The 14,357-nt window shown below is 39.0% G+C and overlaps 1 protein-coding gene across 1 annotated transcript in view; it reads right to left on the reverse strand.

Annotated features, from left to right (window-relative positions):
- cdh2 (cadherin 2, type 1, N-cadherin (neuronal)) overlaps positions 1 to 14,357 on the reverse strand; it is a 63,516-nt gene that overhangs the window by 19,829 nt on the left and 29,330 nt on the right. Inside the window, exon 3 of the mRNA XM_061732356.1 lies at positions 1,285 to 1,493. Coding sequence (XP_061588340.1) covers positions 1,285 to 1,493 — 209 coding nt within the window. The remainder of the gene's footprint in view (positions 1 to 1,284; positions 1,494 to 14,357) is intronic.

The raw sequence follows: 14,357 nt of genomic DNA on the forward strand, positions 1-14,357 counted from the left end.
AAAACCAAAAAAAAAAGAGAAAAAAGAATCTTTTACACCCCGAAACATTTTCTCCCGTCCAACAACGGAGCAGCTGAAGCTTACGAGGACAGAGACAGTGGATATGTCAATGCTAATGAGTTCATGCTAATGTGTTTGGCTGTCACTGATTAAAACATTTCCCAAATTTGGTTCTGCAATGTTTTTTTTAAAGCTGTTGATATGTGATGCGTGATAATTAATAACACTAATTATGCTTGGAGGAGGGCACTGCTCATGACCTCAAAACCAGGCAAGATTTTTTTTTTAAAGTTAACAAAATCAGGGCAAAGCCAAAAGAAAGAAGCAAAAAAAATATACAGATGAGAGTTGAGTTTATAAAGTGTATGCACACATGGAACCCAAGTGAGGGGGACAAAGAATAAAAAGAGTGGGAGCTATGTGTAACTATGCGGATGTTTACCTTTGACCAACTCACAACCGTGAGTAATAGTATCATTAAAATCACATATACCTGCGAGATTCCCCCGTAGTAAATGACTGTCAGCAGCTAATGGTGTTTTGAAAATCCATTACCATTACCTACGAGGAGTTAGATGTTAACTGAGAAGCCTACTGTGTCAGCAGCATTACTGCTAATATTAACTTTTAACCTGTGTCTGGGTAAAATATGGTGCTCATCTGCTCCAGGATTATCTCTTGTGTCGCGTATTCAGAAATGACCTCTTGTAGCCATTTGTATCGGTAATGAGAGCGATTACAAAGAAAAGCAGACTGGTGTTTGTAAAACTGTTTTACAGCTTTTTTTAATCCACTTCCTCCGACACTCAGCCGACCGCAATGGTAAAACGTTAGCACGTGTTCATTCTAACTAATTGGAGATGACTGAGCAATACATCCAGTGGAAGGGATTGAGTGGCGCTCTGCAGCCGAGACAGATGCTTTCCATCTTCCGCAGCTCTGAGAGAGGAGTGTTCCCCTTTTGGATGATCAGGCTGTAACCTCAGAAAGTTAAACTTTATTGGGATGTATATTGCATCTGTTCTTGTTATGCACTGTCCATGTCGAGTATATGTTTATGCTCCTTGTAAACTGACACATTAAGTTGTAATTACCAAGCATTCATCCGGTCTAAAGAAACACCTGCTGCAATTTAGGAACGTGGTCATCTGTGAATGAGCAGAGTGCCTGATAGTTGTTTTATTTAAGGGCAGAACTGATTGTTTTACCTTTATTTACAACAACATGCATGAGGGAGTAAACTAACAAGTCAGAATGTTATAGACTGCTCGGGCATTTTTTCACCTGTTTGGGGGATGTCAGCCGGACTTGGGTGACCCATTCCTGCCGGGTGGCGGTGTCACTGGCCTTGATCTGCAAAGGTTTTGCAGGAAGAGCAGCGCGCTGAAGAGTCCTGGCAGCATAAACGACTCCGTCGGCCTCTATCCGAAAGTCAGATGGATTACTGCATTTGAACCACACCAGAGCACCTTGTCCACAGCTGATAAACCTCACTGCGAGAGAAAGAGGGAGGGAGATTTAAGCCCAAAATTAGCAGGATGCTCATAAATAGAGAGAGGGAGAGAAAAAAAAAGCAATATAGACAAAAGAGAAAGAAGACAGGCAGCTAGACAGAAGGTCCACAAAGGCTTTCTGATTCTCACTCATACATTATTCACTTCAAGCTGTGCCCCAAAGGTATTACTCCAAACAGGTGCAGTAGAGGAGAAATATGGGAGGGAGAACAAACTTAAGAAGGAAACATACTCCTTAAGGGCTATTAAAGAAAGAAAAAAACAACAACAGCAGCAACATATTTAAATGTCAATGTGTGAATTAGACTAGTCTATATACTTTGCAATGGTTTTAACAGTATACTATATATTTTTTACATGTATATGCATACATACATACATACATACATACATACACACATACACAAACAATATTTAAGATGTATAATTCGGCTGGAAATGTCTCGTTTCCAACAAAGATCATTACATGCACGTTTTGTCCCTCGTGACAAAAAGGAATGCCTCCTGCGGATAACTACAATCCTTAGCTCCATGAGAGACAGATGTGAGGCTGATGTTTATTTCATAACCAAGCAGGCCTACACCCAGAAATCCAAAAGTCAAGAGTATGCGTTCAGACACACGGCAGAGAGGTTGTTCATGGTGGCTCGAGTCCCACGGGTGCCACAGTTGCAGTGAACAACATTGGTTCATGTTGCAAGTGACTCTGACAGTACAGTACGGCCCATATACCTCTATCCTGCTCACACCAACACCAGCTCAACATCCAAGACTTTCATTGCGTGATCCTTTTGTGTGGAAAGGCTTTTTTGGAACCCTTTCTTTCTATTACAGTATATAAAGATCACAATGTTGCTGTATATCATTTGTATGGAGGCTGTGCTGAAGCTTCTATGAATTATTAAAACAGATGTAGAATTACTTAACAAAAAACCTTGAAGGTGAATGCCTAATCTTCCTTTGTGTTGCTACCTTGGGGAGCCGCAGATGTCTACGGAGCATCTCTGCTTGGTGAGCATCGAATTCCTCCGGGTTTAAAGAAATGATGGTAGTAGACAAGCTTAGCGTCCAAAGTAAACCACAAGCACACTATATCTGATTCTCCTCAAATCTCTGTGAAGAGGAGGGAATTTAAAACATTACTTAAATTTTAAGAGAAGGAAAAACAGGAAAAAAAAAGAAAATGAAAATATATAAAAGAATCCTATAGGGACATTTTTGCAAACGAGATGAAAAATGCAGGTGAAATAAAAACAGAGAATGAATCAAATGTATGAGCTCGCAGAGGGAAAGTTCAAGCATTATTGCAGCATTGTCATCCCGATGATGGCAAATACAATCATATTCCATCTTTTCCAGATTCTTATCTGAACTGAGACCCAAAAAGACTGCTCTGAAATAAATAAATTAGCTCTGCATCCCACAAAAAAAATGAAAAATCTTAAAAATATATATCCAGTTTACAGTTTCAGTTTCTTATCTGCAGAGCTGTCATTCAGCCAAATGTTGCTCAACAGCCCACTGGGTGAATAATCAATATAACGGCGTCAAAGGTTTAGCAGTTTAAGCATACAGAGAGATGATGACAATATCTTTCTTGTACTTGAAAAATATACTTAATCTCATCACCTTCCTGGCTATTTTCACTCAGTTACCCGTGTCCAATTAATTTTCTTTTCCTCTTTGAACCTGGAAACTCTGACATCAAATAGATGACAGTCTCTCTCTGAGGGGTTTGTTTTAAATCCAGGTGCCTATAAACTCAAAGCCTTCAGGCATCACCCGCCATCTCAAGTCAGCGGCAGATACTCGGATGGCGGTAGAATACAGAGTAAGGGAGTGTCAAAATAACTCACAATGCAGCAGAACACACTCACACATTTCTTTATAAAGTCTTGAAATCAAATCAATGGTCTAAGTTTGTTAACCAAACAAGGGCAGGCTGATACAATTAGTAGTTTATTAGGCTAAGGGTGCGTTAATCATTTATTTTGATGGCATTACCCCAAGTTAAGCTATTTTCCCATAGACAGTAATTTGAAAATATGCAATTATCTTCATAAATTGTAGCTGACAAAAAAGAACGAAAAAAAAAAAACCTAAGCAGATATTACCCTGAGTAGTGCTTGTTAATGATTAAAACAAATTGTCCAATGATTTTGGCAAGCCTCCATTCGTCCAGCTGGACCAGCCATTCTGTCAATAAGTAGTGAGCTGACAACGGTAATGTAGCTGTGAGCTGTCAGACAAAATAAAATAAAAAAAATAAACGAGTAAATAAATAAAATTCAGGGACAACACATACACATCTCTGTCACATAGAAAACCCAAGAAAAATATCGAGATTAACTTCCCTCGTTGCCCCCAAAAGTTACATCCCATTAATTTCTATTCCCTGTCAAACAGCTTTTGTGAATATGTGTTGTAATGCAATTCATAGCATCATTCCCCTGTGAGTTATTCTAGCCCGAGCCTCTTCTCGTGCTGAGTGGTGCACTTTAACATTGTCTGAAATTTGGCCATCAGACTCCTCTGAGAGGCGCTTCAACCGTCAGGCCCCACAGCCATCACTAAACAAACTCCCAGCAGGCAGAACCGTTTCCAATGATAATGAATGGGAAGGTCCTGCATGTGCCTATTCATCTCTCAGACAGGCTCTGGTGGCTTATAAAAATGCAGAAATGCGCTGCTTGGTACATCTGCATTTTATCCTTATCTAGAGGCGCACGGCCTTCGCAAGTTACAGGGCAAAAAAAGAGATTGCGGTTACCGCTCCCCATCACATATGTCGTCATGGACACAACAATAAAAGCTGGGATAGGACAGAAATGCCGATGCAGCACAAGGGAACAGGGGGTTGGGGTTAAAAAAAAAAAAAAAGAGGGAGCGAGCGGGGGAAACGGACATGTCAGCAGAAAGGCTTGTCTGACTAATGCCCAGCACCGGGGCCCAAAATTACCTCCGACTGAATGATCCCATTCACGGCATGTCCTACCCCCACCTCCTCCTACCCCCCCTCGCCGGACAACACAAAAAAAAACCCTCTAACCTGTTCATAGTGCAAGAGCGCCTCGCCATTGTCTGCTCATCACGTGATAAGTAACTTAGACAGACACAAATAGTTAAAGACAGAAGGGGGAGAAGCTGAGACACACATTTAATTTGGAAAGCAGAATGTGGACTCCTCGGCTCCACAGAGGTAAAAGAAAATGTTCCACAATCTCATCTTGAATGCCTGTCTGTCATCTTCGCTAGCTACAGACTGGAATCTCCCTAATGTGCTGTTAATGTGACAAGTCCGAAAGTTCTCATCTGAGATCATCCCTTCATGCCATCATTTATTCTGGGAAGTGAGGTCACCGACAGCTGAGAAATACTCAGCATAGGTGTTTCATCAGTAGCTGCAGAGATGTGCATAACCCCAGCACCAACCCCCTCCACTCAACCCTGGCAAATAGTTCAACACCCCTGACAAACAGCATTATTCATAAATGAATGTCACCAGATTTAGTACAGTGGCTTTACACTTGGCAATGAGAAAAAATAAAAATGGCAATATGGCTTCAACAGAATGTGCTGCGCGAGGCATCCATGACAGAACCACTGTTTATAAGATCCTGCTAAGCCCCGCTGCAACTCGCACTTTGGTACCACAATGCAAACTGCTGTGATATTGCTGTGATATGAAATTTTAATCCCGTCCAAAACTGGAGAAGGATGCGTTAAATTACGGTCAGCGTTTTCTTATCGTGCGCAGACTTCCAGTCCGACCACAGAAGGAATCCTCACAGCACATCCTCTAATTGTCCAATTATTGCATAAATTGCTAAAAGCACAATGCACAAATCGAGCTCAAAGAGAGATTGCTGCTTGTTCTGCGTGATTGCTTGTGCATATGTACTTTTTCATTTTTTCACTATAGTTCTTTTTAATGCTTTAACTGTTATAAAAGCATGTTTTAGAACTTCAAGGCCAGTAAATAAATGTAGTCCACTGAGCAACCCAATTACTCCTTTTCCTCTTAATTTGGCATTTTTATGTCTTATTATGTACAATATTTTTTTTCTAGAAAGCACTCCAGAACAATTACGTTTCATCTCTGATCTAATTTAATTGGAAATTATAATTAAGCCAAATTCCTAATTACCTTCATTACTAGGGTCAGTTATGACACTCGAAGTATTAACCTCTCAAAGAGGTCAAGATGCACAGATGAGATTAAACTATATCTATCTTTTCACAAATGCAATATTTTTCAGGGAAACTAAATGGCTTGTAGCTCAAGTCTGAATCTGGGGATGATGTTACCTCTCCCTGCCAGACTAAGCCCTTCAAGGCATTTTACTAATGCACTACACTTCAAACACATAGCCATCCATGAATAAATATGCAAGGAATTTGAAACAGCGCAAAAAGAAAGTCAACAATTTTATGCTACATTTAATGTCTAGCAATTTCAAAAGATCAAGAATAACAGCATCAGTGCATAAACAATGCTACAAAGTAGTTGCGTCATTTTCCTTTCTTAGTCACACTGACCACTCTTTTGGCACTTAGTTTCATTCCGAAATCTGGAAAGACCAACCAAAGAGAGAAAAAAAAAGTATTACCTTCCCTCATCACAAACACCCACATTACACATTCAGAAACATAAGCAATATAAACATCTGAATGGCTACATCCACGCTTGTTCAGCTCAAAACTGGGTTTTATGAAAGGGAAATAATAATAAAGCTTTAATTCATATCACATTTTGACTTTTGTTTCCCCCCTAAAACTGCACTGAACAATTACTGTATTTGGAAATCCCATCAGGTCCCCCAACCCCCCCTTTTTTTAAAGGACCTCCTTAACTTTTTATGGTTGCATTTTCTACAAAAGTGCTGTGTTTGACACTTCTCAACCAGATGTCCCGTGCTAATAACATCAACTACATGCTTGTTAGACACCCCCTTCTGCGACTAGACTGAAAACATAGCCAAACACAATCGTCCACTTGTCCTCTCAAAGTGGTATTTGGTAAGCGTCTTCTCTCGTTTTAAAACCAGAGCTCTCTGCAGATAAAAATGCATGATTCACTTCATTAAGGAGTATTTGGGGTTTGAAAATTAGCAGATGGGCAAAGCAGGGGAGCATCCATCATTCTGGAGCTTTGTTTCGTAAATGAAATGGCTCTCCGTTTTCCAGTATGCCGACAGTTGAGCATTGTGTGGATTAACGTGCCACTGGCGCCGAGACTGATAAGACTAAGCTACATCCTTCAGCGGTTATCAGTGGACAGCTACTAGGATTTTGTTCTGCGAGTTATTGAGACCAACTTCTTGATGCGCATGCTAGTGAGGTGTCTTAAACTGACCACACTGCCGAGATGTAGAACACACTTGTCATGATGCTCTTCAGAAAGTCTGCAAAGACGACAGACTGATAAAGCTTGCAATAAAAGTCGCTAAATATTCAAAAAATAATTAAAAGGACAGATTTATAGACTAGCAGAAAACTATCATGTTTCAGAGCACAATAAGAGGGGGAGGGATGAGTAATTCACTAATAATTCCTGTACACTATATGATGGTGTTAAATAGTTTTATGTACACAACTTATGTAGAGAGAGAGAAGAGGATGAACGAGAGGAAATAAAGATTGCAAAAAAGAGCAAGAAGAGGTGGGAGAGAAATAATGAGGTCTGAGGGAAGAGATAAATTAAACCATTTTGGGGGGCGGGGGGGGTATGTTTTATTTCACATAACTGACTGATGCTGTGAAGTTTTACTTATTTATTTTCTGTCAAATACTTTACAGGAGAAAAGGTTGCCGGGAATCCCAAGGCTGCTCTGGAACAGGAGATTGATTTTTGTAGCAAACAAAAAAGGCGGTTCAAATTGTTGCTGCTGCCTTACCATTTAGGTCTGCTTGATTCTATCGTGACAATACACCAAAGCAAGACACATTTCAGGAAACGCTTCACTGCAATCGGTATGAATAAGTTGCACTTAAACTTAAACATGAGAACTTTTATCGTGCCGTTTTAAATCAATTAAAAACACTAAGTAATTGTTGAGAGAGAACCACCGGGTTTAAATAAGTGGAATGTGGCAAGACACTAAAACATAGTAAAGAGCTTACTTAAACCCCTGTAGTATGCATGTTAATTTTTAATTAGAAGTTGATGCTTAAAAGAAAAAACACGTACAAAAGGGAAAGCAGCCAACTGCTACATCAGCTAATCACCGTGAGCCCCCATGCCTGTGGTTTCAAGCTGAGCTGATGTTTTCTGAAGAGGCTCATCACGAGGGCCAGGCACTAAAACTGCCTCAGTGCAACCTGTAATGTGACATTATTAGGGTCTTTTGATCTCCAAAGCACAGACTCAAAGCTATTTAGCTCTTCTCCTTGATCATTTATGTCAAAATGCCATCATAAAAATCAAATAGACAAAAAGAGGCAGTGACCAGAAATGAGATAATCTCTGCAGGGATTTTCATTGAGTCTTGCAAGGCTTTTTAACTCGCACTCAGACGATCCTGCGATCTACTGATCATTCCTGCTCGACGACGACAATTCAAGAGGTGACTCGTGCAAATCTCTCTGTTTCATAACAGTTATATACTGTATAATTATGCAAAAAAATGCAAAAGTGGCATGTTTTTGGTTTGATTGTGATGTGTGCAAACGCGTTGCATGTTTTTTTTTTGGCGCGGGGGGGGGGCGCATATATCAATCAAATCCTGACTGATTGCATGTGTGATGTGCATGCTGCGAAGGATTAACAAATGGCCACATTTTTGGCACTAAGCAGCACAGAAAGCAGATAATTATTCTACATGAGTGGTTCGACAAATTTGAAAGATTTATTACCACATTTCTTTGGAAAGAAGAAAACTACCAACCTTTAATAGCCGTCATGCAAGCTGGCAGGAATTAAACATCCATTACTAATAGAGTATCGAATTAGAATACATGTCAGTAGATGAAGTATCAATTTTAATTAGATCTATGTGGAAAGGGCCTGAATGAAATCTGGGTTTGAAACAATACATGTTAAAAAAACCATTGAATAGAAAAACGTTTTGTTCCATTTGTCAAAAAACTAGTAGGATTTGGAGGTGAAGACAGTTAACACACAGAACCTTCAGTGGGAGACAACAAATCACATATTTAATTAAAACTTTGATTTGCAATTGACTAAAGGTTGTGCAAATGAATGTTCAAGAAGACAAAGCCATTTCTTGGGAGATTGAGCACAGAGGAAGCTATTTGTTCATTATCAGTTTTGATAAGATTAGCACAGTTGTTTATTAGAATATGATTAAATTTTGACAAATTGCCTAACCTCCTCCGTCAGTACTTGAGAGTTCATTTAATGCTGAAAGAAAGCCGATCCCATCACCATAAATTATCATGTTGCGTGTGGTCTCTCTTCAAATGTAGTGCAGCCATTGTAGCAGCATTATATTCAGACATCTTTAGGCTTTCATTACACCGCTATCAATAACACAAATTAGTTATGAGTGAGGGAAATAAATAAATAAAACACGATAGCAAGGACATGGTGTGATAATCAAGGCAAGTAATAATTACATGAATTCAGAGTTACGTGCACTCTTCCCTCCACTGGTTTTAGCGATTCACGTTAACACATTCAGAGGTTCAAATAGCTTATATGTTTGGTTGTGGGGAAAACAAGCAGAAGAAAGGCACCTCTTTATTTCTGCTACAGGAGTCTTATCATGGACCAACAGAAACATTATAATGCAATTATGATACCTAAATGAAACTTAGAAATAGCAGTTGCCCATAACTTTAACCATTATTGCGCTTTTCGCCAATCGTTTCGCAATTACACGGAGCATGGAGTAGCGTTGAGAGTTTTTAACCGTAATTCTACAACGCAGCACAAAAATAGCATTGTTGAATCATACTTAATGGGGAGAGAACAAGAAATAAAATTAATCTACTTCAAAGTTCCACAAGGCCTAATCAACACACTATCAAGCTGAGAGAATATGACTTGTGGAGGGAATCGAGAAGCAAACGTTCCCATCAGTCCTCAGCAGTTCTAAAGGGCATCGTACCCTCTACTTTAGCGTAGGCCAACGAGTTAGAGATCCCTCCAGCCTGATAAGCACCATCGGCAGTATATCTGCTTTTATGCAGTTCCCTGTTTCTGTCTTAACTGACCTGAATCCCTGGTTTCCGTCTCCTCTTAAGAGCTGCCTAATATCATTAAAGAGAAAATACTGTTGAATCCAACAGCATAGCTTACTGTTAAAGATTTTAGTGCACATTTACCATATAAGAAACTGTAAACTTGGCTGATGACTAGGTTAACAGTGCTGCCTCTGATGTTAGCTGTTCATCAGCTCTCCCTGCATTAAACACTATTAATCAATCTATTGTATTACTTTATATTTCAAACCAGGCTGCCCATTTAGTTTGCTGGTTCCACCTTGTTTTATTTTTTTGCTGGATATCTTGAATATAATCTTAACCAACCAATCTGAGACTGTTTCTTCCTTTTTTGATGGCTCGATAAAAATGTGCATAAATGCCCCCCCCCTATTGTTTTTCTTTAACAAAGGCAAAGCGCGTTTATTTGTACTGCACATTTCAGAGGCAAAGCAATTCAAGGTGCTTTACGTAATGAAAACTGGAAAAATAAAGTAAAAAAAGAAATGAAAAAAAAAATGTGAGCTACAGTGCAGTAGAAAAATAAAGAAAAGTCAGACTCAAACTTAACATTATTTAAATTTAGAATGGTTTACGTAGTTCAGTCAAAGATAGCTGTAAACAAATCAGTAATTAACCTTCATTTAAAGGAACTGAGGGTTTCAGCATTCCTGCAGATTTCTGGAAGTTTGTTCCAGATCTGTAGAGCATTTAAACTGAATGCTGTTTATCCATGTTTCACTCAGATTCTGGGGACACGGGTAGACCTGAACCAGAAGACCTGAGAGGTCTGGATGCTTGATATGGTCTCTGATGTACTTTGGTCCTTATCCATTCAGTGATTTATAAACTCACAGAAGTATTTTAAAGTATGTTCTCCGAGATACGGGGAGCCAGCGCTAGGACCTCAGAACTGGAGGGATGTGGTCCACTTTCTTAGTCCTAGTGAGATCTTGAGCTGCAGCATTCTGGATCAGCTACAGTTGTCTGATTTACTTTTTAGGCAGACCTATGAAGACACTGTTGCAGTAATCAATTTGACTGAAGATAAACACATGGATGAGTTTTTCAAAATCCTGCGGAGACATTAGTTCCCTGATCCTGGAGATGTTCTTCAGGTTATGGAAGGCCGACTTTGTAATTGTTTTAATGCGTCTCTGAAGGTTCAGGTCTGAGTCCATGACTACGCTCAGATTACGAGCATTATCAGTGGTTTGTAGCTGTAATAGCTGAAGCTGTGTGCTGACTCTTAAACATTCTTCTTTTGGTCCAAAAACCACTACTTCAGTTTTGTTAGGCTGAAGAAAAATGATGGCACATCCGCTCATTGATTTTTTTCTATGCATCTACTCAACGCTTGCTTGGGCTCATTGTCACCTGGTGACAAAAAAAAAAAAAAAAGGTTTTAACTCAAACACTGCACACAATAGACCGTGGCTAAATGTAATTATCATCTACTTACGCAGATTAGATTGTAAAGGTTTTCTTTAACAATAATGATGCAAACAGACAAGGAGGTGACTGGTAATGAAAAGGCACAATGTGTCCTCTCTGCCTTTATAGGGAATGAATGTGCTGCCTGTTTTGCATCACTCTGTTGTCAATCAATTGCAAATTATTAGCTCAGGTAAAACCTCACACTCCACTGCATCCAATTAGAAAACCTAAACATGCACTCAGGTTTTTTTTTTGTTTACTTTTACCCTTTTCCTTCTAATGTCAATAGAGGGAGTGATAAGGAAGGATGCAATTCACATATTCAAGTATAGCCTAAAATGTAAAATAAAATGAGCAGGGATCTGGGATCAGTTCGGGGCCATGTGTAGCGCTGCCATAAGTTCATACAGATTTTTTTTATAGAACAGAGCTAAAGGGATTCCTACTTCTCCACCTTTTATTTTGGAGAAAACAGGGCGTGAGGATAAACAAGGAAAAGGAATGTGAATTCTCCCCTGGCCAGAAAAACAGAAGCAGCAGACAAAGGAAAATATGAGTGACGACCTCAGGAGAAGAATATATTATAAGATCATTGCCGTTTCTGTGCCTTCTTCTTTGGTAAATAAAAATGGAAGTCAAAACACGTCGGGAGGGATCCTTCTGCAATTTTAATGGTAACTTATGGCCCTTTTCCACAAGTTGACAATTTTATATGCATCTCTCCACTGTGATCAATCTATCTAAAGAATTAACTTATTTAGTTGGATGTAGATATACTTTTGGTTTCTACTGTTATTGCACACCTATCTAAAAAAATGTAATTAAAAAACCCGATTTTTGGCTACTTCTTGTTTATTTCACATATTTCTGTGGAATCCTTTTAAAATGGATGTTTTGGGGTTTTTCCTTTCTTCTAATATATGGATAGAAAAGATAGAAAATTAAAGCACAAACCGACCATTGACCACTTCTGCATGACCAATACAGATGTCTGATGAGTTAATACTATTTATATTTAATATAATCTTCATATATACTACAGTCTGTCCACAGAGGAGGAAAAGAAATGCAGTGATGAGGAACTAACAATTTAGCTTTTGCCAAACTTTAAGAGCAAACAATAGTCCTGGCTCTTCAGGTGATCATTATCTCTCTTCGTGTGACTTTAGTACATTAGGATGCGTTATATCAGACAGTCAAGTGGTTGAAAGAAAAATATTGTGTGATTACAGTAAATACGCCATGTCAAATCAGACAATAAAAACACATTGTGATTTGACAAGCGTTTTCCTGTATACCTAAAGAACAGGGTTTCCCAGGTATGGCAGGTTTATGTGCAAATAAAACTCTTCAAGTTTCTTATAAATAACCATGATGCATTTTTTTCCAACCTTTAGTGCATGAGGATGACAGCGGTATTTGTTTACTTCAATGTCATTTTTTCCCCCCAAAATGTACAATAAATGCATTGACATATGTAAAGAAAAAAAATAAAGGTGTTTACAGAAGTATCACTTAGCCCTATTAATTAATTACTTTATTTGTGGCTTCAGCAATTGTCTCCAGAAAACATTTGTTTTTCAAATGCTGCTGAATGGAAACATCAACGCTCAGTGATATTGTTTTTAGCCTTGGTGCTGCTAGCCACTGCCTCGTTCTTTTAATTCGTCTTTGACGGGTTGTGTTAAAACCTGCTGTCTTGTTTCCTCATCTCAGAACCCTTGCTGAACATGCTTTGGAAAACCGCATTTTTGCTGGGGAAAACGTCGAGCCTGGGCGTTAGCACTGGTGTTGAGCTATTTGCGCTCATTTCCTCTCAGGTAGACACGGTCTGTGCCTGGGTCCTGCCGCTGAGGCAGATGATGTGATGAGCCCATTTAAAAAGGTGCTACCCACCGGCAAGTAATTCCATTAATTTATTGAAGCCATCTTTTTTTTCAGGTTTAATTTATTTATCCATAAAAATGAATAATTTTTCTCTAATATCAACCAATAATTTATTGGTCTAATAAATGCTGTGGGCTCCCATCTGCTGCCTTTAGCAACAGTCATCAGCATGGCAGCCTAAAAATATCCACTCTTTGCACTTTGTTCCTCTGAAGGAATAAGAAAAAAAACTAAAATGTGTGAATTGATCTGATTCTTGGAAAGGAAAAAAGAATAACGATTATGTTTCTTCTCTTTCAAAAAGGACATTTATACTCTTTTCAAGCTAAACACAACAGCTGAGTCATCTTTGTAGGCAGATCACCGTGGACACAGCCACCTACCCATTATCCTCATTTCACTCACTTGTCCTTTGCCACAAATCATAAGGCACTTGAGTCTCTCTAAGACCTTTTCATGAGAGCAACAGTAAATATACATGAATCAATCGGTTTCTAGGTTTAGAGAGAAGAAATTTTAAGAAAGAAATGACTAGAAAAGGAGGCTTTTATGATAGATTTCAGAGGTTGTGCATTTGAATTAATACATGGTCAAATTCTACTTCAAAAAACAGCTATCCCATGCTTAGAAAAAGATTGAAAAGATTAAAGAGAAAAGCTACTACTGAAAGGCTTTGACAGTCGGACAACGTCTCGTACAAGTGATGGCTTGTTACGTGTTGTTAAAGTCAGACAGCAAACATTCAAGTGTTTGGATTCATTTACAAATCGTGTGTTTATGTGTCCTCACTCATGCTTTTCCCTTCATGCTTTGTTGGTTCCTGGAATTATAAAGACACATGTACAGTTTGTATCTCACTGCTTTGGCCTGCTCACACAGTTTGTGCTCCAACAGATCAGCTAAGTAGAGTGACAAAGGAGGAGGGAGTTATTTTTTTTGGATGGGTGCTATTGAAAATTTAATTAGTGCAAAGCAAGTAACGTCTGTATGGCAAGGCTAACTTTATCATCGTTTCAAATCTGACAGCACAAACGTCAACAGCCGAAGAAAAGCTGTTTGGACCACTGCAAGGATGCGTCATTGGATGAGAAAGAAAGGTCACACTCTTTCATTTCTAAGCTTTTGCATACAAGGACAGGAGATGAGTACTGGAAACTGTTGCTTGACTAGTTCCAGACTGGTTCATTCTGTTATCTGTGTGGCAACGTGAATTTACTGCAACTGTCCACTAACATAGAAGAAGCCGCTGAGCATAAGTCAATTAGATTTGCCTCAGAAGAGTGTTTGCTTTCCATTCTCCATTCACAGCCGAACTCTGAAGTGTGGGCCAAGTCTGTCAAATGTAATTTAAAT

Source organism: Cololabis saira, chromosome 10 (genome assembly GCF_033807715.1).
Source record: "Cololabis saira isolate AMF1-May2022 chromosome 10, fColSai1.1, whole genome shotgun sequence".
NCBI lineage: Eukaryota > Metazoa > Chordata > Actinopteri > Beloniformes > Belonidae > Cololabis > Cololabis saira.